The 23,822-nt window shown below is 43.6% G+C and overlaps 2 protein-coding genes across 10 annotated transcripts in view; one reads left to right on the top strand and one right to left on the bottom strand.

The window, feature by feature from the left end:
* The window catches only part of TANGO2 (transport and golgi organization 2 homolog), a 47,202-nt gene extending 42,039 nt beyond the window's left edge, over positions 1 to 5,163 (bottom strand). For 2 of the 3 annotated variants that reach the window (XM_064168554.1, XM_064168557.1), the window contains exon 1: positions 5,092 to 5,163. The gene's annotated coding sequence lies outside the window, so the exon portion shown is untranslated. Of the gene's footprint in view, positions 1 to 4,978; positions 5,060 to 5,091 lie in introns of those variants that run through there. The other variant, XM_064168556.1, reaches the window with a different exon arrangement.
* Positions 5,164 to 8,114: 2,951 nt separating this feature from the next.
* The window catches only part of ARVCF (ARVCF delta catenin family member), a 322,255-nt gene continuing 306,547 nt past the window's right edge, over positions 8,115 to 23,822 (top strand). For 5 of the 7 annotated variants that reach the window (XM_064168747.1, XM_064168744.1, XM_064168741.1 and 2 more), the window contains exons 1-2: positions 8,115 to 8,581; positions 9,030 to 9,085. In XM_064168747.1, the coding sequence (XP_064024817.1) occupies positions 9,083 to 9,085 (3 nt within the window). In that variant the 5' untranslated portion in view covers positions 8,115 to 8,581; positions 9,030 to 9,082. Of the gene's footprint in view, positions 8,582 to 8,684; positions 8,728 to 9,029; positions 9,086 to 23,822 lie in introns of those variants that run through there. The other 2 variants (XM_064168742.1, XM_064168740.1) reach the window with 2 other exon arrangements.

Here is a 23,822-nt window from a genome sequence, read left to right as displayed (position 1 = left end):
TGCAGCATCAGCACGAATATGGTAGGTAATCCTTAAAACTTTTGGGTGTTTTGCCTGGTAAAGTGCAAAGAAACCCACTTGGTGAAAGCAAGGATATAAACCACCATTTTCATGGGCAGCTTTCCCTGACTACTCTTGCTGAGTATGGAAATATGGCTCCCAGTATTCATTACATGTCCTGCCAGATAATTAAATGGACTACTCAATAAAAAAAAAAACCAACCTGTTGACAATTTATCACTTTTAGGACTACTGTTTTAATAAACAGGTTTCAGGCTCCATTAGCTGATTTATTGAGTTCCCTTCAAATAATCAATTCAGTCCAGCTGTTAGTGCAAAGTTACTGGGCAACAGAGCCCACTCAAAAACTGCCAGTCGAGAAACAGCAGCAGAGTAAGCTTGTAACACTCACCACAACCATCTAGAGGGACAAAGACTTGAAACACTTGGATGCCTTTCTACAATCCACATTCATTACTATTGAATAGCACCGCTTTGACAAAAGCATCTTTATCCTACCCTGCTTGATGTTACTACAATTCTTTAAGTCATATTACTGCTTTTAGTCACTCTGAATATCAAAACAGGATTACTTAGCTTGGGCTCCACCTGCCGGCCCTGACACAACCATAAATGTTTTAGGTCCTATATAAACAGTTTGACCTTTTTCCCTGCCGTTTTCAGCCAGAACTGTTTAAGCCAGATAAAACAGTGCTACCCTTTAAAATAGCTGCTATACTTAATTGGCAAAGGAGGCCACCAATGCATTTTGGTATCTCCTTCAATCAAAAATGACATCGTATTTCCAACACCTGTTAGGGTTTTACACCCAGGGCTGGGTGTCAGCCTTAACATTCTTAAATAACATATTGTAATCCTGACTCAAATTTAGATATTCTGAAATGTAAAACAACTCAGAAACATTAAATATCTTTATGTCATAATGTATATGTATAATGTCATAATGTATATGTATATGTCATAATGTATATGTCATAGACATAAGCACATAATATTGCATTAAAAAGATCTTTATACAAGTGTCATTTCTTAAAGTTCATATTCACATAAAAGAAGCTGCTGTAACTATGAGGATGAGACAAACACACTGTGCAGAGCTGCCATTACAAGGCAGATGTGCTCAGCTCAGTGTTCTCATCATTCCCCTGTAGCTTGCCACAGATCAAGGAGAGAGAAAGATGAAAAAGATAAGGTCAGCACTGGCTTCCACACTTGCACTTGATCCTGAAGCAAATCCAAAGCCTGATCAAAAGTGGATTTCTAGCTCAATTTCCATAGAAAATGTGTCTTCAGAACTATCCTCAGAAATGCAAGAAGCAGCTTAGTTAAATAGGAAAGGCTAAGTGGTGGCATAACACATGCCTTGTGGTTTTCTTCTGTGAAGACACTGCAAGCCAGAACACACATACTGCACAACACAGAAGTTCCACAGAAGACAGGGAAAAACACTGTAAAGGTGGAAACAGTGAAGACTTGATGCTTTCTGGATAATAAGCTTTTACAAGATCCAGTCTGAACATTCCTACTCAGTAAGACAACAGCTATCAAGGATGAAATGACAGCAACAATCTTCTGTTCCTGTAATATGTTTCTAGTTTGCTAACTTATGCCTAATACACACAAACCAGCTTGACAAAAATTACAAACACCCTGTAATTAAGCATTCTGCTCCAAATGGCACTGCAGATTTGGAAATGACATTCAAGTAGCTAACATTCTTATTGTGTGCTACTGTACTCTGTCAGACAGTACAGTGTGTTGTTTTGCTCATTTTAATGATCTGTTAAAAGCCTGAGTGGATACATGCCAGCATAAGGTAGCTTTTAGAGGGACTATCAAGAGAGCAAAACATGATAGATTGTGTATGTTCTTTCAATAGGGTTCTACCATCATTTGGTTGATTAGAAGCAATCAGTTGACAATTTGGCATAAAACCATTTTACCCTTAAGAACTCCCAGCAGCAGCCTCTGAAAAATGAAGCCATTTGTTATGTATTTTGTTTTCACAAATGAAGCATCATAAATAACATCTGTCAGCTACCACAGTGATCTCAGTCGCTTTGCAACCGATTCAAAACTGTTGTTGAGGTGTAATCTAAGAGACAGCTAAAGATCATAACTCACTGGATTCTGATAGTTAATATACCACAACAACGACTGGTGGTCAGCAGAGTCTAAAACTATTTCACTATTTCTGATTTTGTCCAAAGGAAACAGAGCACTGCACTCTTCAAATGACTGTAAAATTGGATGCATTTTCTTTCAGTAGTGGAAGGAGATTTTTTGTTATATGCTGAACTTTAAAATTATGGAAAACAAGAGATGCTTGATTAGTTTTTGAAAGTAATCTACCTCTTTTTCCCCCACCACAGAAAAGCATCTCTTGATTGCCTTCTTTAAAGCCTTTTACCAATTTGCTTTTGCATTTCCCTTGTGTAGCACATGCCTATGCATACTAATACTAATAATTAATGATAGAGACGAGGTAGAATAGATTCACGACCTGATGCCTTTCAGGTTGGTCTATATAAAGAAACATTTTAAACTGACCTAATGTTTGTGAACCTGCCAAGGCAAAGAGAAGACAGTCTTCACTGCAAGAGGCAGCAATGCAAAGCAGAAGGAAACACAGAGCATACTGTGTAGGGTGCATGCCATTCCCAGGTTTAATGAGCTGATTTTCTTTTCAGCTCCTCAGTTTCTCCCTCTGGCACCTTACTGGATAAAGTCCACTGTACTTATTCCCAAGAGTAACAAAGACCAGTAAACATCACCCTTCCCCAAAACCAAGCTTTAAAAACATTTGCAAGAGATGAAGTAAGACAAGCCTCTGCCCCAGTTTCTCCAGAGAGCAAGCTTTCCCTGTGCCACCAGTCTTTTTGTTAGGATTCTTCCTCCTTTCAGGCCAAGACTGCTGATTCTAGCTTCCACAATTCTTTTCTTCAGGGAGGAACCAGCAAGGAATCACTCCTTTGGGCAAGGAAGTATTTTGTCCACTTCTAAGTTACAGAAAGTCTATGTTATAAATAGTTAGAGGAAGTAAGCAGTGGAACAATCACATATACTTGCTCCTGCCTAGAGGTGCTTCCCTAGGCCCTGCCAGAGGAATATCAGTCTATATAGACCTTTGACCTGGCACAGTATGGTTGGTTTTAGATTCTTAAGCTCAATTTCCTGTGAAGGAAAGGCTGCAATCACCACTTAAATGTGTTTTTACACTTTACACACGCAGGCCCAGGGCAGCTAAGTAGATGAAAGGAGCCCTGCAAGTATCCTTACTTCAAAAATATATTCATTTCTTTCAAGACAGTAGATAAAAAATGAGCACTGCAACACAAAAAGAGCTTCGAAGCTTATTGCTTTGAGTTAAAATAATCCTTCTAGGAGACATCACAGTATCACAGTATCATCAGGGTTGGAAGAGACCTCACAGATCATCAAGTCCAACCCTTTACCACAGAGCTCAAGGCCAGACCATGGCACCAAGTGCCACGTCCAGTCCTGCCTTGAACAGCTCCAGGGACGGCGACTCCACCACCTCCCCGGGCAGCCCATTCCAGTGTCCAATGACTCTCTCAGGGAAGAACTTTCTCCTCACCTCCAGCCTAAATCTCCCCTGGTGCAGCCTGAGGCTGTGTCCTCTCGTTCTGGCGCTGGCCACCTGAGAGAAGAGAGCAACCTCCTCCTGGCCACAACCACCCCTCAGGTAGTTGTAGACAGCAATAAGGTCACCCCTGAGCCTCCTCTTCTCCAGGCTAACCAATCCCAGCTCCCTCAGCCTCTCCTCATAGGGCTTGTAAGGCAAAAACAAAAGAACTGTGTTTGTTCTACAGCTAACAAAGTTGTTTATCAGTAATTTAAATGCGCTCTTTGAAAAAAAAAGCATAGCCATGAAAGGAATGTGGCTGATCACTGTCAGCATTCAGCAGGTTCACTTGGAACGTGAGCAACACCAGTGCCTAGGCATACTCATTCTGCTGCAGGTATGGGTACAAGGCTGGCTGTTTCCACACTCAAGAACATCATTGCTATGGTAGTAAACATCCTATTACTGAGTCTGGAAATAAAGTGTAGGTAGATTAACGAGAGAGGTACATAACTGCACTGAAGCACTGCCAAACATACCAAAACAGCTACAGAGAAAAATACCAGCCAAGCCTTTGGCCACCTCACTTCAGCTATTCACTGAGGCGTTTTGTAATGAAAGCAGATGGCAAACTGGCTTCAGTTAAAACCAAGATACTTGAATCTCCATGGAGTCAGGATCAATTCAGTCGAGCTGAAGCCTGAAAAAAACCTCAACTAACTAAATAAAATAATTAAGTGAGGGAAGTTTGTGTGACACGCTTTGATTTTTAAAAGCACACAACACGCAGCAAAGAATGAGCTAGCGACCAGCGTGCCCCAAGCCTCTGTCGTGTTGGCCTCACACGATCACAAAAGACAACTCAGCCCTGTGTTTTCAGCATCTACGAACTGAAACATCAGCAGTTTTCGTTGTCTTCCTATGACAATCTGCCGTCAGACGACCACCATATGATAACCCGGCTACTTTATTAGACTCTCGTACGCGACACAAGGGCCAAGCAGCCACCTCCAGCGCCAGAATGAGATGGCACCACACAACCGCGGAAAAGAAGTGGCGGTTGACGCTTTAAACCATGCCAATAGTTGCTCGTGGGTACATTTAGGACAAAGTTTCTCGAGTGCACGGTGCCGCGCAGCAGCGCTCTCCTCAGCGCCACTCGCCGCGGGGAGCGGCCACCACCACTGCCGAGGAGCGCTGGGCTGGGAGGGCCCTGCCGCTACCTGAGGCACGGCCAGCCCCCGCCCCGATGGCAAACCAGGAGCCCCTTAGCGCCCAGACACACCGCGCCGCGGGCTCCGCACCCGCCACAGCTGGAGGCTCAAAGCCATTTCCGAGCCTGGCCCCCACCCCTCCCACCGAAGCGCTAACCAGGAGAGGAGCCGGCCCGAGGTGACTCTGCCAAGACGTCACGGAACAAGGGGTGCGGGCTGCATGACCTCAGCAAAGGCCGCCAAGAGCCCCACCACCCGCTCCGCACTCACCCAGCGCCCGCCGCCGACACCAGCACACCCCAGCCGCCCCGCTTCCGGGAGCCCAGCCAGTTCAAAACAACGCCCGCCGCTATTGGCTGCGGGAGCCCCGTCCCCGCGCCCTATTGGGGGACGGATGTCCCGCCTCCTCCCCGCCAGCTGCCATTGGCTGGCTCGCACGCAGGTGCCCGGCGGGCACTGCTGTCGCCCTTGCCCCGTTGAGAGGCGCTGCGGCTTCCTGCTGCTCTCCTGCCCTGCCGCCTGCAGCCACCTTCCGAGGAGGGCCCGGCCTGGGTGCTGGAGGCACCGCATGTCCAGTACTGCCATGTGCCCATGCCCACCATGGCAGATTGGAGTAGCCATCCCCAGCACTGGGCTGTTTCTTGGCCACCTCAGCCTGCTTCGAGCACAATTCATTTCCAGGTGTGAAATAATAACGTCAGGGGCTTGACCTGATTGTCAGAGGGCTCGTGCCTCTGAGGACCTCTGCACCCAGGACTGAGCTGTTGACAACGAGTCTGGAAGTGGATACCTACCCCCTTCCTGAATAAGGTCACTGGGTGGCACATTAACATGACTCCCTGTAGGAGAGACGTCCTTTCCAAAGGCCCCAAAGTCACGCCCAGAGCTTGCAATGGTGTGAATTCAGGCCAAGATTGCTTTCCTGAGCACAGAGGAAAATGTAAGTGACAAAGTCCACATTGCTTTCAGTTACTGAGCACAGCATGATCAGAATTGATAACTAAACATACAGTGTTTTAATTCAGATCTCTGCAATTTTAGGCTGAGATTGGATCTGTGCCATCTTTTTGTCCTTTCGTACTGAAATGTTAGCATACATGCCTTGGGAGGAGAGTTGAGTAGCGTAGTCATATGTGTTCAGTATGCACTCATTTTTGCTTCTTAGCACATCAACTTTAACATTAAAATTGCAGTTAATTATGTAAAGGTCTTCGTTTGGGCACCCTGGTACTAAAATTCTGCTTTGAAATAGTCTGTTTCTGTTATTTTAGCCTTGGTTCATCAATTTAAGCCCAAACAGGGCAATTTTTCTCTCCTGTGCTTTGGCAGGCCAGCTTCACTGATCTTCATTTAACACAAGCACCTGCTGATTGTACATAACCTTGGTCCCAATGTGTACTAAATCAACTTGCTTTCCTCTCCCGTGGTAAGCTAGGCAGTTACCCCACACTGTAGAGTTAAAAATTAGTGGTGTTAGCTTTTACTGATTTTTTTGTTCATATTTAAAATATATTTGGGAATTTGGTATCACTTCAGAGTAATTTCAAACACTTTTTTTTTTTTTAATGAGGCTTCAGAGAAACAGCCTGCTGCAAGGATTTGTGAATATTGGATTTTGTGGCCATTCAAACTCTTCCCTCCCTTTTTTTGTGTCCTCTTTTTGTTCTGCTTACAACAGCTTGGTTATTGGTGTCCCTTTTAGACCCTGTCCTAGGAGATCTGTGTATAGCTCCCATTGTTTGTCAAACTTGAATAGTCTGATCCCAAGTAGCTGGCGACTGTGTATCCACTTTAAGTGTCTTTAATGAAGAGAGTGATGCTGGCTGTACAGAACCTCTATTGGTGAGAGATAAAACCCAAGCAGCTTAGTGAAAAGCTTATGGAAATGTTTTGAGTTAGTCTCAAAAATTAAGAGTCCTGACATTTGTTTAAAAACTTTGATCTTTCTTTTAAGTTCTGGAATGCATATTTTTTTGGGATGCATAAATCACAGCTTTAAAGGATTAAATATCTTTTCCTTGAGAGCTCTCAAAAAAGTTGTTTCTAAAGAGGAGGCTCAGAGCAGTTTCCTCGAGATCAGCTCTTGATCCTATTTGATATCTCTATCAATTGTCTAGATGATGAAAGATCTTTAGTAAAGTCTGTAGTTTAGTACACGAGTGGATAATTCACTCACATGACAGATTAGTTATGGAATAGTCTGGTGTGTCCAATTATACCATCCCCAGACCAGTAAAATGCATTTTAATGGGCAAAAAATGCAAGCAAAAGCATCTGGAAACAAAGAATGTAGGGTTGGATACCAGCTTGGTAAAAAGTACTTCAGAGAAGAATTTAGCCATTACTGTATTGTGTTTTCACATGACCTCTTTAGGATAATCCTGTGATAAACTTGACTAATGTAATGCTTTAATGTATAAAATATAGAGTATACATCGGGGAGCCAGGGATGTGATACTGCCTCTGCCCGCAGCACTGGTAGCTTGCAACACTGCACCATTTCTGATACCCATTATTAGGTAGGAAGGATTAAAAGCGCTAGAAATAATCCAGAGGAACATAAAAATAATGAAAGTGATGGATAGTGAGATATAAAATAATGGTGTAGGAAGCTTGAGCCATTCAGCTTATCCATAAGCTGCGAGGTGGCTGCATCGCAGCGCAGAGCCCACTGCAATGGTGAAAAGGTCAAGTCAGACAAATCCCTAGGGAATCACGGGCCAGCATTACCTGGCTGCATTGCACCTGACGAGCCTTCTTGTCACAGCACGCATTTCGGACATCAGTGGCGCTTGCAGTGCCTGCCTACAGCTGTGAGAAGTACCCATTAGCATCCCGAGACCAGGACGGCACTGCCGCCGGTGGGCTCCGTGCTGCAGACCGTTTAGCGCCGTTTCGTTTGCCAATCCAGTGAGGCGACACAAAAGTCCCTGATGCTTCGGCCAAAAGCGCACTGTCAGCGCACCCCTCTACCAGGCGGGCATCCCTGCTGTCGCACCGACCACTGCTACTCCTCCTGCCGCTCCCGCCGCCCGCGGCCGCCTGGCGCGCTGCTGCCCAGCTCGCCCGCCGAGGGGCCGGGCTGCGCGGGGACGGACAGTGCCGGTGGCCAATGCGGCGGCTGCGCCCAGCCACTGACCGGAGCGGGGTGGAAATGCACCAATGAGGCTTTGGTTGCTAGGTGCGCTCGCAAAGGAGCTGCCCAATAGGAAAATTCGCCGCGCAGCAGCACGCCGCCTTCTGTGTTCAGCCGCAGATCGGCAGCTCCAGATAGGCAGGGGTCGGCGGCGGGTGGGTGGGGGTCGAGGCTCGCTGGCGTCCGCGGCCCGCCCGTTTCTGTGGCCATGGGGCGGTGGCAGACGAGGATGCCTCTTCTCTCCCGCTAGTACTTTCCCCCTTAGTGTGAATGTGGAGGGATGATAACGCCCTGCTTTAGAAAGAGTTGGGCAGGCGGTACTGAGGCGGGCTAGGGGGCGGAAAATGCGTTCTGCGCTCCCGCTGGGTCTCTCCTAAAGGACGCTTCACGGGCGGTTGTTTTCCGGAGAGTAGTTTGGGAAGGGCACACATTTCTAAGCCTTGCCCTTGGACCTTTTTCCGGAGTGGCTTTGGGAGCCGTCGGGAGGACCGTGCTCCCCCAGAGCCGAGCCGGGGTGCGGGAGCGGGCATCCGCAGGCCTGATGGCAGCGAGTTAGTGCGCTTTGTAGAGAGGGGACGGCCCCTGTGTGCGCCAAAAACGCAGCCAAACAGCTTAGGGGAAAAGGTAAATGCACGAAAAGGGTTAACGATTGCTTCCACCTCCCCCTCCTGCCCCCGGCTGGATAAAGACGGTCTTGGATACCCTTTGTAAATAGGAATGTGGAGGTGGGAGGGGAAAATGAGCCCGATTCAGTCTACTACGTTGCCCTGGTGGGTAAGAAGGCGGTAGAGAGGCTACTGCAGCCCGGGTGCTCCCCCGAGAGAATGCGCGGCAGGACGGACGCGCCTTCCGCGGGAGCCGGGCACCCGCGGGGCTGCTCCGGGGCGGGCAGGGCGTGAGCGGCGGGCGGGGAGCACCGCGGCGGGGGCTCTTGCTCCCGGGAGCGGGGAGCGAGAGAGGAAGCGAGGGGTTTTCGTTGCTACGCTGCCCAGCGGCTGCTGAGTATTGAAGAGTTGGTTTTTTCCCTTCCCCCCCCCCTTCCTTTCTGTGTGGCACAACTGCCTCCTTGAAGCCAGCAGGAGGGAGGAGAAGAAGCTGAGGACAGAGAAATAGAAGACGGAGGAGATGGTAAGCAGATCGTTGGGTTGGGGAATGAACGAGGTTGCCAGGCTGGTTTATACTGTGAGAGGTTCTTGCTGGATATAGTACGTTTGGGATGATTTTTTGCATCGTGATAGCAGACTAAGTCTTCTTTGTTCGCTAAATATTGCTGGTTAAGGTTGACCGGCGTTCATCAGTTCATTGCGAGATACGCAGAGAGGAGCTGATGTATATGAACAGCTAAAATTACATACGCAAGCCACACACCAGCAACCCCTAAACAAACCAGCGTTGTGTTAATCCTGCAATACGATGGGCAGTTCTTGTCATGGAAGGAAGTCATTGCTCAGGTTATTTGTGGCATGCAGAGGAGATAGTCTCTTTGTAGCCAAGACCAAACAAAATTAGCCTTTTTATTCACAAACATAAAATCCATTACAGACTTAGAAGCCAAAGTTAGTTGTTGATTTTTTTTAAATTTCCATGCACTGTTGCTGTATGAGATAAAAATCTCATGTTTGCAAAACTTGACTGATCAACTCTTCAAAATGCTGACTTCTAGCATGCAAAGAATACTTTTCTGCCTTTTTTCCTCTTATTTTTTCAGTGTGGGTACTTGTTTGCAGATGTGGGAGGGGGAATTGTTACACTTTGCTTTTTGCAGTGTAGTGTGGTGCCATAGGTAGGTCACAAAACAGAATTTGATTCTTTGCGTGTTGAAAAGAACCAATCTCTAAGCAGATTATTTTATATCAGGGAGAGACCTGTTTTTATACTAATAACATCTAAACCACCAGATTCAAGTTTGGAGGGGAAATCCCACCCCCTGCTGTTTTGTAATAATAGAGTACTTCATGGTAAATTCGTGATTCTAAATGACAGAATAATGGCATTGGCTGATTGTTTCTTCCTATGGGTGAAGTGCTGCAGTCTGTATTGTACATCAGCCCTTTAAGGTTCCTTAAATTTAAACATTTTGTTTAGAGAATTGTGCAGGACAGCATAGTGCAGTAGCAAAACCTGACATTTTTGTGCCTTTAACCATGTTGCAAGGCACTGCAAAAGAGAAAAATAATGCAGCTTCATGTTCAATCTGCTGTGGGAAAAAAAAAAGACTTGTTAAAGTAATACAAGATTTACATGGCAACTAAAGTGACTGAAAGGGCTGGAGAGTTTGGAGTTTCTATAGAGAAAAATAAGTTGTAAGCTATGCTGTGATCTTTATCATGCAAGGTATTTGGTTAGGTGGCTGTTAAATTTATTTTAAGCAACATCCCTGAATGCTTGTCTGAAATATTTAAATTATATGCTCCATTAAGCAACTGGATTTATCTTCCCATTGCTTGGCTGAAAGAATGTGTGGGGAGGGCAAGGTTTAGAGGGACAATACATTTTGACTGCATAGTTTCACTGCGTAGTTTTATCTCTGTGTGTTGTTCAGAAATGCATAGAATGTATTTTAGTTGACATTGGTGATCTTTATAAAGTTGACTGCTGGTTTTATTTGTATGCCATAGTTGCTGTCAACACAAATAACTGAATTTTAATACAGCTGTAGATTTGAGCTACTATTTAGAGTGGCTAGAAAATAGTTCCCTTCTTCGGTTTTCATCTGTCCATTCAAAATCTCTGCAATGGAATTCGGTCGTAGCAATTCTTTGATGTTGGAAGAAGGGGTAAGAGTTACAAATGGGGATTGCTGTGGTAAGTTAGGATGCTGCACTAGGAATGGCAAAATTCCTGCCTTTTGCTTACACTTCACATTTTTCACAAACCACAGTGTAGAGAAGCTACCTTATCACGAAGACCATCTGCTTGCATATCACAGTTATATAAAACTGAGCCTCTCTATTTGATTTTATGTAATGCAACACAGAATTTCTGCATATTTCTGGATCTTGATTAGTGTCAGAATTGATGCACTGTGAGGAAAACATGTTAGAATTTTTGTTCTACGAGGTTTAGAATTTGTTACTCTTAATATTTTATTGTGTGCATATAAATCATTGACAGAAACATTGCAAGCAAATGCTGTAGCAGCTAAGCGTGAGGTTATGTTTATGTCTTTACAGGTTAACCTGAGTATAACAGGATCCTGTCTAGTCTGAGTGCATTCTGTTCATAGTAGCCACCAAAGTAATCTTCAAAGCAGAAAGGGTAGATCAAATTTTTGACGTTCTTACCCATCTTTATAGAAGGAGTAAAAAGGCCACACCAATATGGATAGAATTTATCAAATGTGTTGCATGCAGTTACCTTATTCAGACTTTATATGAGTCACCTGGAAATTGGCACTGAGTTTTCTGTTAAGATTAAAATCTGTGTGTTTTCAGAAAAAGTGTTCTTTCCACAATGCAAAACGTGGAGAGTCTGCATGTAACTTGGTAAACATCTTCCCTTCAGAGAAAGAAAGTAGCAACAGAATGGGTTTAAGCAGTAAAATAAGAACAAGATCATCTTGGGAAGCACTCTTGGATTGCAGGTAGGATGTGGTCTTCTTGTGTGCTGAAGCAAGAAAGACAAAAACCTATCTGAACTAAGTAGCAACCATCTTTCTTAGTGGTTTTTCTTCCCCTCAGCTATTTTGTCTAAAAGCCAAACCCAAAAACCCTGGTGCAAGCTTTGAGTTTCTTGTTTATCCTTTTTGCTCTTACTCTTGCATTTCACAGGCAATCCTAACCAAGCTATAAAACTACTCCTGGTTCTGTATGCTGAGGTCTAATGCATTGTTCATTTTAAATAGCATGTAAGAGAAAGAACTAATTCTAGTAATTCTGTTTGCTTTTCTGCAGCATTGTAAGAACAGGCAGCTCAATTTAGGAATGCCCAGCCTTTTGAAAAGCTGGCAGTCAACCCTCTGGCAGGCACATTTTCAAGAAGTAGCATTTTTGGCGTGTGTTACATAAATGGCTAATCATTTAATAGCAAGTGGACAGCATCATTAATTTGTACACACTACATCAAGCAAAGCATCCTACTGGAATCCCGATGAGGCTCATTGATTGCTCACATATCTCAGGATGACCTGACATATCGACCCACCAAAAATCATGCCTTTCTTGGAACATCAGTTCATCTTAGGGGGGGAAGAAATGTACAGGAGACCCAGTAGGAACATGTATTTGGCAGGCTTTGTATTTTAATCTCTGGTAGAGAATACTTCCATTTAGTTAATGAAGCTCACATCTAGTCTCTAGTCATTCCTACAAAGAACGTGACTGACTATATTTCCTCATCATAGCTGTCATTATTAGGAGGATACCACTACTGAAACAAATGGCCTCTTGCTGAAAATAATTAATCTTAACTAAGGCAGGCACCATTACACCCTCGACATGACAAGCTTACTTTATTTATTTAAGTGATTGCTTTATCAAATTCTGTAAAAGTTCAGAGTGTGTTTGTACCCTCATCTTTTTCTATGCAGCTGATATTTTGGCTGTCCAATCTGGATAAAAGGGATGGAAATGTCACTGGTTCCAAGTAAGAGCCATCTAAAGTTGGTTCTAAGAGGCTGGCTGCAATGAAGTCAAAGGAGCTGCTAAATAATGCCTTTCAAAACCAGGCCCTCCAAAGAGTTAACCTCGGAAAACAAAATCAATGGGTACTTGTGGAGATGCCTAAACTTGTGTTTTCTCAAGGATAGACTTTTTATGAAGACAGGAAATACTTACTAGCAGTAGTACACTGAAGAGAGAACCTGTGAACCTGAGTATCTGCAGTTCTGCATCTCTCCAAATACACTTTTGTGAAGGATCTCTTGATCTTGCTCTGCATGTCTTAATCCTCTGTAATCAGCAGGTATTAATAACCATGAGACAAGCTGAATATTTTTTTTAATATAGAGTATTATTAGAAAGAGCAAAATTGTATTGTTTACATCACAGATTCCAGGCCAAGTAGCCCAAGAAAATCATCTGTCACTTGTCATGATTGTGGTAGTGCAGTATTGCAGGCTACTGAGATCCATTAGGAGCACATGGACACGATAGGGCTGCTCTGCTTCGCTCTCCAGTCTGTATTGCACTGGAATACTGTTCTCTTTCTGAACTACAAGCAGTATGCCTTACATCTGCAGATACAACAACTTTCTTGGACAAGTTAGGGTCTTTATTCCATAACATCCTTGACTGCAATGTCAGACCCTTCTGTGCATGCTTCAGTTGATGTTATATATAATTGGATTTTTCTGCATCTCAGAACACATGCATTTTGTTTCAGAAGCTGCAACAGAGTTTCTGTGAGCTGCTGTGTGTATATATATGCCTGTGCACCACTCATCTGTTAGTTTATGATTTGTAGGTCAGGGAGAAATTGAGATTTTGCTATCTAAGCAGTATCATCTCTTTGCTGCTTCAGTGCTTACATGACATCCCAGGTTGGCTAAAGATTAAAAGGACACTGTCAAGGTATCTTTCACAATTCCATTTTTATTATTTATTTTGTTTGTCTTATTATTGCTGTCATAAGCTGTAGGAATCTTGAAGTCTAGTGCTTTGCCAAAAGGCCTTTGTCCTCCAGAGCAGTTACTGTTTAGCTGCTTATGGTTTATTTAAGAGTTGTGAAGCATTTACTGTCTTCTGAAATACATTACTGAAGAGTTACAGCCTACACACTGCAAGCGAGAGGGAAAGAGTAAATCAGTTTGGGGCCAGTCCTGACATTGTGTAGTTATGGTAAACTCAAAATATTTCTTATTTCCCTTATTTGCTTCAGAGTTTGATAATTTTTGGAAGATACAATCAGGCTTGCTTTGCATAGTCATCCTTGAGAGTGGATTTATCAGGGGATTTATATCCTGATACCTGTATTTTGAGTTCTCTAATGAAGTAATAATCTCTGTAAGAATTCTTAGAGGTGCAGTGGTATTGACTGACTTCTTGCTGAGCAGTAGCTCAGAATACTGGCTAGGGAAAAAAACATAAACCTTAAAAGGTTTCTATCATGGTTCCCTTTTTTTCTAAGCTTTTTTGATCCTCATCTCTGCTGTCATAGAAGAAATGATCATGTTTTTGGTGGGTTTTTTTGTACAGAAAAAATTACTCTCACTTGTTGCTGTAAGAAAGTATTTTCTTAATTGATCTGCATTCATTGCAGTGTAAAGTTAGTGAAATGAGAGCTACTGTTTCAAGTAATTGAATTGCCTGTTTTTCAGCTCCACCAGTGGTGTAATTTCTACCCAAGAGATGGAAGCATATTGGCACAGTTCCTTCATGGGACCTTCTCACTACAGTAAAATTTCTCTGTTTAATTTGGGTTCTGTAGTGATGCAACTTTAACTGCTATTCAGAACAGTGACAGAAGTGATTGCACTGACTTGGACTTGATTATTCTTATGGCTAAGAAACTGTATTGCAGTACTTAACTAAGCAGTACCCATGTCTACTGGATTCATAGCCTGATGAGAACCAAATGTATGTAGTGATGTTGGACAGACTTTATTTTTGCAGGTTTTAAATGAAAAAAAACCTTCTTGACAGTATGCAGACTAGCAAAGGTTGCAGAGATACCCTACAAGAGAGTGAGCTGCAGAATTACTTCAAATGTGGTTCATAAACAACAGTGTGCCCAGGTGGCCATGAGAGCCAGTGGCATCCTGGCCTGCATCAGGAATGGTGTGGTCAGCAGGAGCAGGGAGGTCATTCTGCCCCTGTACTCTGCACTGGTTAGACCTCACCTTGAGTGCTGTGTTCAGTTCTGGGCTCCCCAGTTTAGGAGGGACGTTGAGATGCTTGAGCGTGTCCAGAGAAGGGCAACGAGGCTGGGGAGAGGCCTTGAGCACAGCCCTACGAGGAGAGGCTGAGGGAGCTGGGATTGGTTAGTCTGGAGAAGAGAAGGCTCAGGGGAGACCTTATTGCTGTCTACAACTACCTGAGGGGAGGTTGTGGCCAGGAGGAGTTTGCTCTCTTCTCTCAGGTGGCCAGCACCAGAACAAGAGGACACAGCCTCAGGCTGCGCCAGGGGAGATTTAGGCTGGAGGTGAGGAGAAAGTTCTTCACTGAGAGAGTCATTGGACACTGGAATGGGCTGCCCGGGGAGGTGGTGGAGTCGCCGTCCCTGGAGCTGTTCAAGGCAGGATTGGACGTGGCACTTGGTGCCATGGTCTGGCCTTGAGCTCTGTGGTAAAGGGTTGGACTTGATGATCTGTGAGGTCTCTTCCAACCTTGGTGATACTGTGATAAAGCACAGACTGTCTTGGGGAAGGAGAATCTAAGGTGTAACACTTAGCTTGGGATAGTTACACCACTTTCAGGCATGTGAATTAGATGCCTGACTTGGAAAGGAGAGCTGCTTCTGACTGCAAGTTAAAACAGCAGAGAGAGACTTCTCTAGAGGTTGATTCAGTCTATGAGTTTGAGTCAAGCCTTTTAACTGGCACTTTGATTACTCTCTTTCTCTGTTGAGTGACAAATACAGATTATACATGCAGACTAGTTTCCTAAATTGAGCATGTATGATAGGTGCTGGAAGAGAGTAAACATGAATATAGACTTGAGAGCAGCCCTGAAGAAAAGGCCTTGGGGCTACTGATCAACAAGGAACTCAACCTGAGCTGTCAGTGTGCACTTGCAGCCCGGAGAGCCAGCTGTATCCTGGGCTGCATCGAGAGAAGTGTGGCCAGCGGGCTGGGGAGGTGATTCTGCCCTCTGCTTCACTTTGGTGAGACCCCACCTGGAGTACTGCTTCCAGTTCTGGAGTCACTATTACAGGAACAGTAAGGAGGTGCTGGAGTGTGTTCAGAAAAGGGCCATGAGGACGATCAGAGGACTGGAGCTCCTCTGCTGTGGAGACAGACTGAGAGAGTTGAAGCTGTTCACTCAAAAGAGAAGACTGTGAGGAGACCTTATTGTGGCCTTCCAGTATCTTAGGGGAACCTACAAGAAAGCTGTTGAAGGACTTCTTAGGATATCAGGTAGTGATAGAACTGAGGGGAATGGAGCAAAACTAGAAGGGAGTAGATTCAGATTGGATGTTAGGAAGTAGTTCTTCACCATGAGGGTGGTGAGACCCTGGAACAGGTTGCCCAGGGAGGTGGTGGAAGCCTCATCCCTGAAAGTTTTTAAGGCCAGGCTGGATGTGGCTCTGAGCACCTAGTGTGAGGTGTTCGTGCCCATGGCAGAGGGGTTGGAACTGGATGGTCCTTGAGGTCTTTCCCAGTCCTGACAGTTCTGTGATTCTGTAATACTGCTCTTGCTCTGTACTTTCATGTGGTGAGTATTCTGATTGCTCATGGATAGGTTGGATTTTCTTTAGACAACTATTCATGCATCTCACCTGTGAGGTTATTTGTATGAGGGGAAAAACAGTGATTTTGGTCACTTTGTGTGGTCATCAGAACTTTCTGTTAATGGTTGGTTGAGTTTCTTGTGATGTGTAATTGACATAGCTTGGCTTGTAGCAGTCCCTTCAAATCCATAAGCTTGCTGGAAGGGTTTGTTTTGCTGTTCCTGGGAAGAGCAGGAAGCCTTAGACAAGTGCATGTGGAGGGAAATGCAGGCATAAGCATGACTTATGGTGTTATACTGTGGCCTGTCAAGGAGAATCCTTCTACAATCAACAGGAGATGCATAGGAAATGCAATTAAAGTGTCTCAGCAAACCAGTGTTCCTTTAAAATGGTCTGGTTTGGTGGGGTTTTTAAAGCAGTGCTTCTCTAGAGTGTGCACAGAACACTGATTATTCTTTGAAAACAATATTCTGTTCTTTGATAGAGAATCCTTACATTCTGCTGCTCTTCTGTACTTGAATAAAATGCCATAGGGATTGGACTGCTGAAAGTAAGAAGTCTTCTCCCTCTCTTGCTTGGCTCTTTCTCTGTTTGGACAGGCCTGTGACAATGAGTGTTGTTCTTTTAAGATGTTTGCTCTGCAATACTCGAAAGAAAAAGCTTCTACATGTGAATATTTAAGTGTTTCATTGCATTGTGGGAGTAATGTTGTCTGTATTAACTTTTCAGTACTTCACAAATCTTCAGCTTGTGGTTAGTACCCTGCTGTTGTGTATCAGTGTCGAGTTTTTATTTGCAAATTAACTCTGCTTTAAAAGAATCATAGAATCAGCCAGGTTGGAAGAGACCTCCAAGATCATCCAGTCCAACCTATCTCCCAGCCCTGTCCAGTCATCTAGACCATGGCACTAAGTGCCTCATCCAGTCTCTTCTTGAAGACCTCCAGGGATGGTGACTCCACCACCTCCCTGGGCAGCCCATTCCAATGCCAATCACTCTCTCTGTGAAGAACTTCCTCCTAACATCCAGCCTAGACCTCCCTGGCACAACTTGAGACTGTGTCTCTTGTTCTCTTGCTGGTTGCCTGGGAGAAGAGACCAACCTCCACCTGGCTAAACCTCCCTTCAGGTAGTTGTAGACAGCAATGAGCTCTGCCCTGAGCCTCCTCTTCTGCAGGCTGAACAACCTCAATTTTCACCCAAAGGTGAAATAATCTAACATTTCTTCTGCAAACCTTAATCCAATGCAAGGGAGCTTCATTCATGTTGATCAGTAAAACGGCAATAGACCATCCATAAAACTTTGATTCACTTTGGCATAGCAGTAAGTGTATCCTAATAATGGTCCTGAGGTATTGGAAGTGTTTTATTGTATGCAGTAGCTATAAATTTCAGTGTTTCCCACTATGTGTAAGTTGCAATCGCTTCTGCCTGAATAAATATCACATCTGACTTCATTTTGTCAATGTAATGTCAAGTGAAGTCTCAAACACAAATTGTGACTTAAACAGGCACTGTTCTGCTTCCTTGCTCCACAGCCTGACTCATGCCATGCTGGTATAACCTCTCCACGTATTTCAGACTGGTTCTTCTTTAATTCAGTGTGACGATACAAGTGGTGAGTTATTGACGGCAGCTAAAGTGAGACCATTATGACTGGAATCAATAACACACCTGCATAGAATAACAACTACTACCAGGGACATATTTTGTATTGATTCAGGAATTTATACTGTCTCCACTACCCCCAGTCTGCTACTTCCATAATTTATGTAATAGAATCTCTACTTTAGAGAAGCTGTTGCTGAGTTAAATACCAAGAACTGATGACATATCAAAATATAAATTACAGATTGAAGATTTTACTACAAGCAAAAATAGCACTTGTTAAGTTCCTGTGGGTTCTGATTCAGGACCAAAGGCACTTCCTTACTGCAGGCTGAAAGATAATGGAGGTAAAAAACCATGTTCTCTCTCCTGAGGCAGTATTTTAAAGGTGAAGGGTAAGATGCTGGTTTTTATCTGATGTGGTGGTGGAAGCTTATTGAATTGTACAATCCATAAGCTTGAAACCTTGTTAGAATCATTCAGGCTGGAAGAGACCTTTAAGATCACTGACTCCAACCATAACACAACTACCTTGACCACTAAACTACGTCCTGAAGCACCACATCTACAGCTGCATTGACGCCTCTAGGGATGGTGATTCCACCACATCTCTGGGCAGCCTGTTCCAGTGCCTCACTACTCTCTCAGTAAGGAAGTTTTTCCTAATGTCCAATCTAAACCTCCCCTGGTACAATGTAGATCTATTTCCTCTCTTCCTGCCAGTGGTTACCTGGGAGAAGAGGCCAGCAGCAGCCTCACTCCAACTTCCTTTCAGGCAGTTATAGAGAGCAATGAGATCTCTCCCTCAGTCGTCTCTCCTTTAGACTAAATGCTCCCAGCTCCCTTAGCTGTTCCTTGTATGATGCCCTCCAAACCCCTCCCCAGCCTCATTGCTCTTCCCTGGACATGCTGCAGGGCCTCAGTGTCTTTCCTACCCTGTGGTGCCCAGAACTAAAACTAGTACTGGAGCTGTGGCCTCACTAGGGCTGAGTACAGGAGCACCATCACTTCCTGCTCCTGCTGGACGCTGATTTTGATATAGGCCAGGATGCTGTTGGCTGCCTTGGCCACCCAGGTATGCTGCTGATTCATGTTCAGGTGGCTGTCCATCAGCACCCCCAGATCCTTTTCCTCCAGGCTGCTTTTCAGCCACTTTCCCCCAAGCTTGTAGCATTGATTTGGGTCGTTGTGACCAAAGTGCAGGACCCAGCACTTGGTCTTGCTAAACCTCATTGGCTGAGTCTGTGGATTGAGGCTGTCCAGATCTCTCTGCATTGCCTTCCTCCCCTCGAGCAGATCAACACTGCCACTCAATTTAGTGTTGTCTGCAAACTTGCTGATGGTGCCCTCGATCTCCTCATCCAGATCATTAACAAAGATATTAAACAGAACTGTCCCAAATACTGAGCCCTGGGGGACACTGCTTGTGCCCAGCCACCAACTGGGTTTAACTCCATTGATCACAGCTCTTTGGTCTCGGCTGTCTGCCCGTTTCTAATCTAGCAAAGAGTCCACAGCAAGGTTCTTGGGGAGGATGCTGTGGGAGATCACATCCAAGGCAGAGTCCAGGTAGACAACACCCACCAATCCAATGGAAAATTACTGTGTTTTCTACACTGAAAAGAGGAAAATATCTTGATGGACTTTAAGCATGATCAGAAAAATTAAACAGTGTAGCACAAATCGTTTGGGCATGTGATGCCTATATGAAATGTCATACAGCTTCATGTACACTTCATTCATTCTTGAGTGTCAGAGCACTCAAATTTGCAAGGTCTGCATGCCCTGCCTTCCTAGATGTACAGCCTTCTATTTCTGATGGTGTTACCATCTTTATGTCCAAACATACCTACAGGTTGTCAGCAAGAGTCGAGATTTCAAGCTTGATTTTTTTGGACAGTTGCCAGTGTTCTTTTTTGAAGCCTTACTGAGAAGATGGACAATTCACAAAGGAATTTCTTGAGCTCTTGGACTTTCTGCTAACAAGTAGCAGAGATCTGCTGCGGTGAGCAGCCTGACCTTTGAAAGAGGGCCAGTGGTGCTTTGAATTCTGAGTAAAGGGAATATATGAGAAACTCTCTGGGTATTATAAATAAGTTGAGATGTTGGCTGAGCCTTCTAGTGATCCTTTAAGATTTTAGGCCCACATTCAAGAAGGAATTTAGTCTCCCAATGCCTGTTAAATTCCACTGTGTTTCTTTGCAATATTGTCACTGAAATCAAGGGAGTTGGGTTTAGGAATCCTTCGAGAGATCTGAATTGCAAGTATAAACTTCCTTTGACTTGTCTCTTTTAGGTATGTGTAGTTGTTCCAGCTTTGATTAATTTGAGAAGATGTGTTAAAGAATTAAATAATTACAACTACTTAAAAAATGCACTTGCAGCTCAATTGGAGAAAAAAATGTCAGCTTCCTCAGACTGCCAAACTAAAAAGAGGTTTTGACATAAAACAGGGTTTTTGGTGTTGAGATGTATATTTGTATTTCTATGCATTTGGATTTCATAGAATCAGTCAGAGTTGGAAGGGACCACAAGGATCATCTAGTTCCAACCCCCCTGCCATGGGCAGGGACACTCTGCCCTAGAGCAGGCTGCCCACAGCCTCATCCAGCCTAGCCTTAAACACCTCCAGGGATGGGGGTCTCAATCACCTCCCTGGGCAACCCATTCCAAGCTCTCACTACTCTCATGCTCAACAACTTCCTTCTCACATTCATTCTGAATTTCCCCACCTCCAGCTTCACTCCATTCCCCCCAGTCCTGTCACTCCCTGATAGCCTAAAAAGTCCCTCCCCAGCTTTTTTGTAGGCCTCCTTCAGATACTGGAAGGCCACAAGAAGGTCACCTGGGAGCCTCCTCTTCTCCAGACTGAACAGCCCCAACTCTTTCAGTCTGTCCTCATAGGAGAGGTGCTCCAGCCCTCTGAGCATCCTCATGGATTTGGAAGACTTGAGGTTGTAGTATAAACACCTGAATCCTATGGCCTTTTTCACCATGCTGGTTTAAAACAGCACACAGTTTTGAAGGCATTTCATACACAAACATGGTAAAAAAGGTTCAAAGGCTCTTACAACTCTGAAGAGTCCCAAAATACAAAGTTTTCATTCATCCAATTGTAAACCATGTAATTAAGTCCAATCTCCAGTTGAGACTGTGTAATTCAGAGACTATTGAACATCCCCAATTGCCTTGGGCTGTCTGGTGGGCTATATTGCCCACAATTAAACAGATGAATACACAAATAAGGGCAGGCATCTTTCCAAACACTTCCAGCTATATTTAGCAAATTCTTTTCATTTCCCTCTCTGTAGGAGGGTGGTGATGTTGGTAACCTTAACGTTGGCCAATAGAACCGTGAGTGTCTTAAGCCCTGTCCTACAAGATGGTTTACTTTCCTGTATTATTTTGACCTTGCATTCTCTCTCTTCAGTTTGGATTAATTCTGTTTTTTTATGTTCTGAATAAGAACTTTGCTTCCCCTTCACCATTTGAATAGAGGAATCAGTAGAAGTCAGTTCTCTGTACCACCAAGGAACAGGAAGAAAGTTTCACAAGTTAAATGTTCTGAAGTTTATGGAAGATATAACTCAGAGAGGAGGAACACTACAAAAAAAAATCACCTTTTAATGTAAACCAAAGCTGCAGACTCAGTATTTTTTTAATGATTAAATAGTTCTGCTTATTCTGTACTTATGAATCTGTGAAGCAGTAGGTTTCACAAAGCAAGGGATGCTGTTCTTTGATTTTTTTTTTTTGTGAGCAGCAAAGCAACCTATTTTGGTATTGTAAAACTTCAAAAGCACTACTACAAGTATCTGTCTTAAAGTACAGAGGTATTGTTTCACAAGTAGAGAAACTTTGGAGCTGTAATCTGTAAGAAAAATCCTGATGGTCTAAGAGTTTCTGTCTCAGGTTAAATTCAAAAGGATAAGGACTGCAGAGATCTCGGAAGCTTTATTGTCTGCATAGCTGCTCAATGAAGAAAGATAGGATTTCATGCAGGGCCTGTTTTAAGGGAGCTTTCTGCTGTCTGTGGATCTCTTAAGTACATCTGCATGTGCCCATGAGGCTGTTATACAGAGTATACAATTATTTTGTTTACTGTTTTGAGATTGATGTGGATAGAATCAATACTGGTTTGCTTTTCATTACTGGAGGCATCTGAAATGTGGACCGACCTTATCTTAACTTGTGTCAAATGGATCACAGTGCCCTTATCCACACCATTTGACCTTCTAGGATGTTCTTCTAAGAACTGGCAGGCTTAGCATGTCACTTTTTTTCCTCACCTGAATAAATGAAATCTAATTAGGAGGATCCTACTAATACAATGTTAGATACAGATTACAGGTGCATGCAGTGTGTGGAGAGTCCAGAATGAAAATAGCTGTAATGACAGAGGGGGAGGGTGGAGGGAGACCCTGAAATAGGCTGGCTTAATTTAGAGCACAAGATTGATAATTTAGTGACTGTAGTAGCTGCACAGATATAAAATATTTACAGCAAGTTGGAGGATTCTAATGTGGAAAAGAAATATCTGCAGACATTTCCTTCTAGAGACTATAAAATGAGAAATGAACTATGCACAAATATAACAATTATTGGTGATTAGCCACCTGATAGTTATTTCTCTATTCCTCACAGAGGTGCACTTTGACTGAATACACATGGATTATATGTTTTAAGAGGAGAATCATGAACAGAAATGACTTCTCCTTGGGAAACCTTTGACATTTCCCTGCCTGTTAACGTTGTCCTTCGTACAGCAAATGTCACTTGAGACTTCTGTAATAGAGCACAAAGAAAGATGCGTGTGCATTCTTGTCATTTCACATGAAATCAACTGACTCATTTCTGATAGAAATCTCAAGAGCAGTGAGTTTATACAGGTTTCTCCAGATCCACCTCAGAATCCACCTCAGAATAACTACTTGCATATGTTCTTGAGGCAAGGAATGTAAATAGCAGATTCTTTGCGAGGAACTATTTAATGCATCTTTGATGCTATGAAATGGAAACAAGCTTATTTGGAATGTACAATAACAACCCAACTGGTTTAAAGTAGGTGTAATATCCTAAAGTAAAAAACTCTGCCTGTTTTGCATGTCCTGGTGTGACCAGGGAATTCAGAGCAGTCATTGGAAGATGAAGGAATCCAGCTCTCTGCATTATTGGACCCAGAGGCCATACTGTGTCATTACTAATGCACGCAGGCATGTTCAATAAATTTCATGGTTATACATCTCATTGTCACTTTCAGAGTTCATTGACTTAAGCAGTTCCCACTGATCAAGAATACTCCAACAGGCAGCTCAGCCTAGTACCTATATAGGTACAAAGTGGAGAAGACTTATGTCAGTCCATCTTGAAGAAGAGGAGGCAAAGTTGCAAGGAAAGGATCTTGATGGTGCAAAGGGCAGAAGGTTTCAGGGATGTAAAACAATCTCCCTTTACATTTCTTCCTGGTGAAAATAACCCAACAGTGACTCTCCCTGCAAGGGGTGTGAATGGAGAGCTGGATGGACAAAGGTGCAGGCCAGGCTGGAATGTGGCTGCAGTTATTTGGTACCATTAGCAGGCATATTTATGAAACCATGCTTGATTTTGTTTGGATTTTTAGGGTTGTTTCTTTGTTTTTAACAACTTAGTTATACCCATTTCAATTAATGCTTAAGGTCAAAGTTCTCCCTTTAATGAAATAAAGAACTTAAAAAGGTTTCAATTTAAAGGCTTCCATTCCTGCTTTGTACAGCTGGCTTTAAAGCATGTTGAATATAATCTTCTAATGAGTTTTGGCTTTGCCAGTCCATACACGTTTGTTCCATTATCTCCTTTGTTTCTGTTTGGTATTTTGTACTTTGTGAGTAATATTTGCAATTACTTTTTTACAGTGCCACTTTAGTAACAGCAGCAGGAAGCCATACTTGGCT

Source organism: Pogoniulus pusillus, chromosome 30 (genome assembly GCF_015220805.1).
Source record: "Pogoniulus pusillus isolate bPogPus1 chromosome 30, bPogPus1.pri, whole genome shotgun sequence".
Lineage (NCBI taxonomy): Eukaryota > Metazoa > Chordata > Aves > Piciformes > Lybiidae > Pogoniulus > Pogoniulus pusillus.
This window is presented reverse-complemented; position numbering and strand designations above follow the sequence as displayed.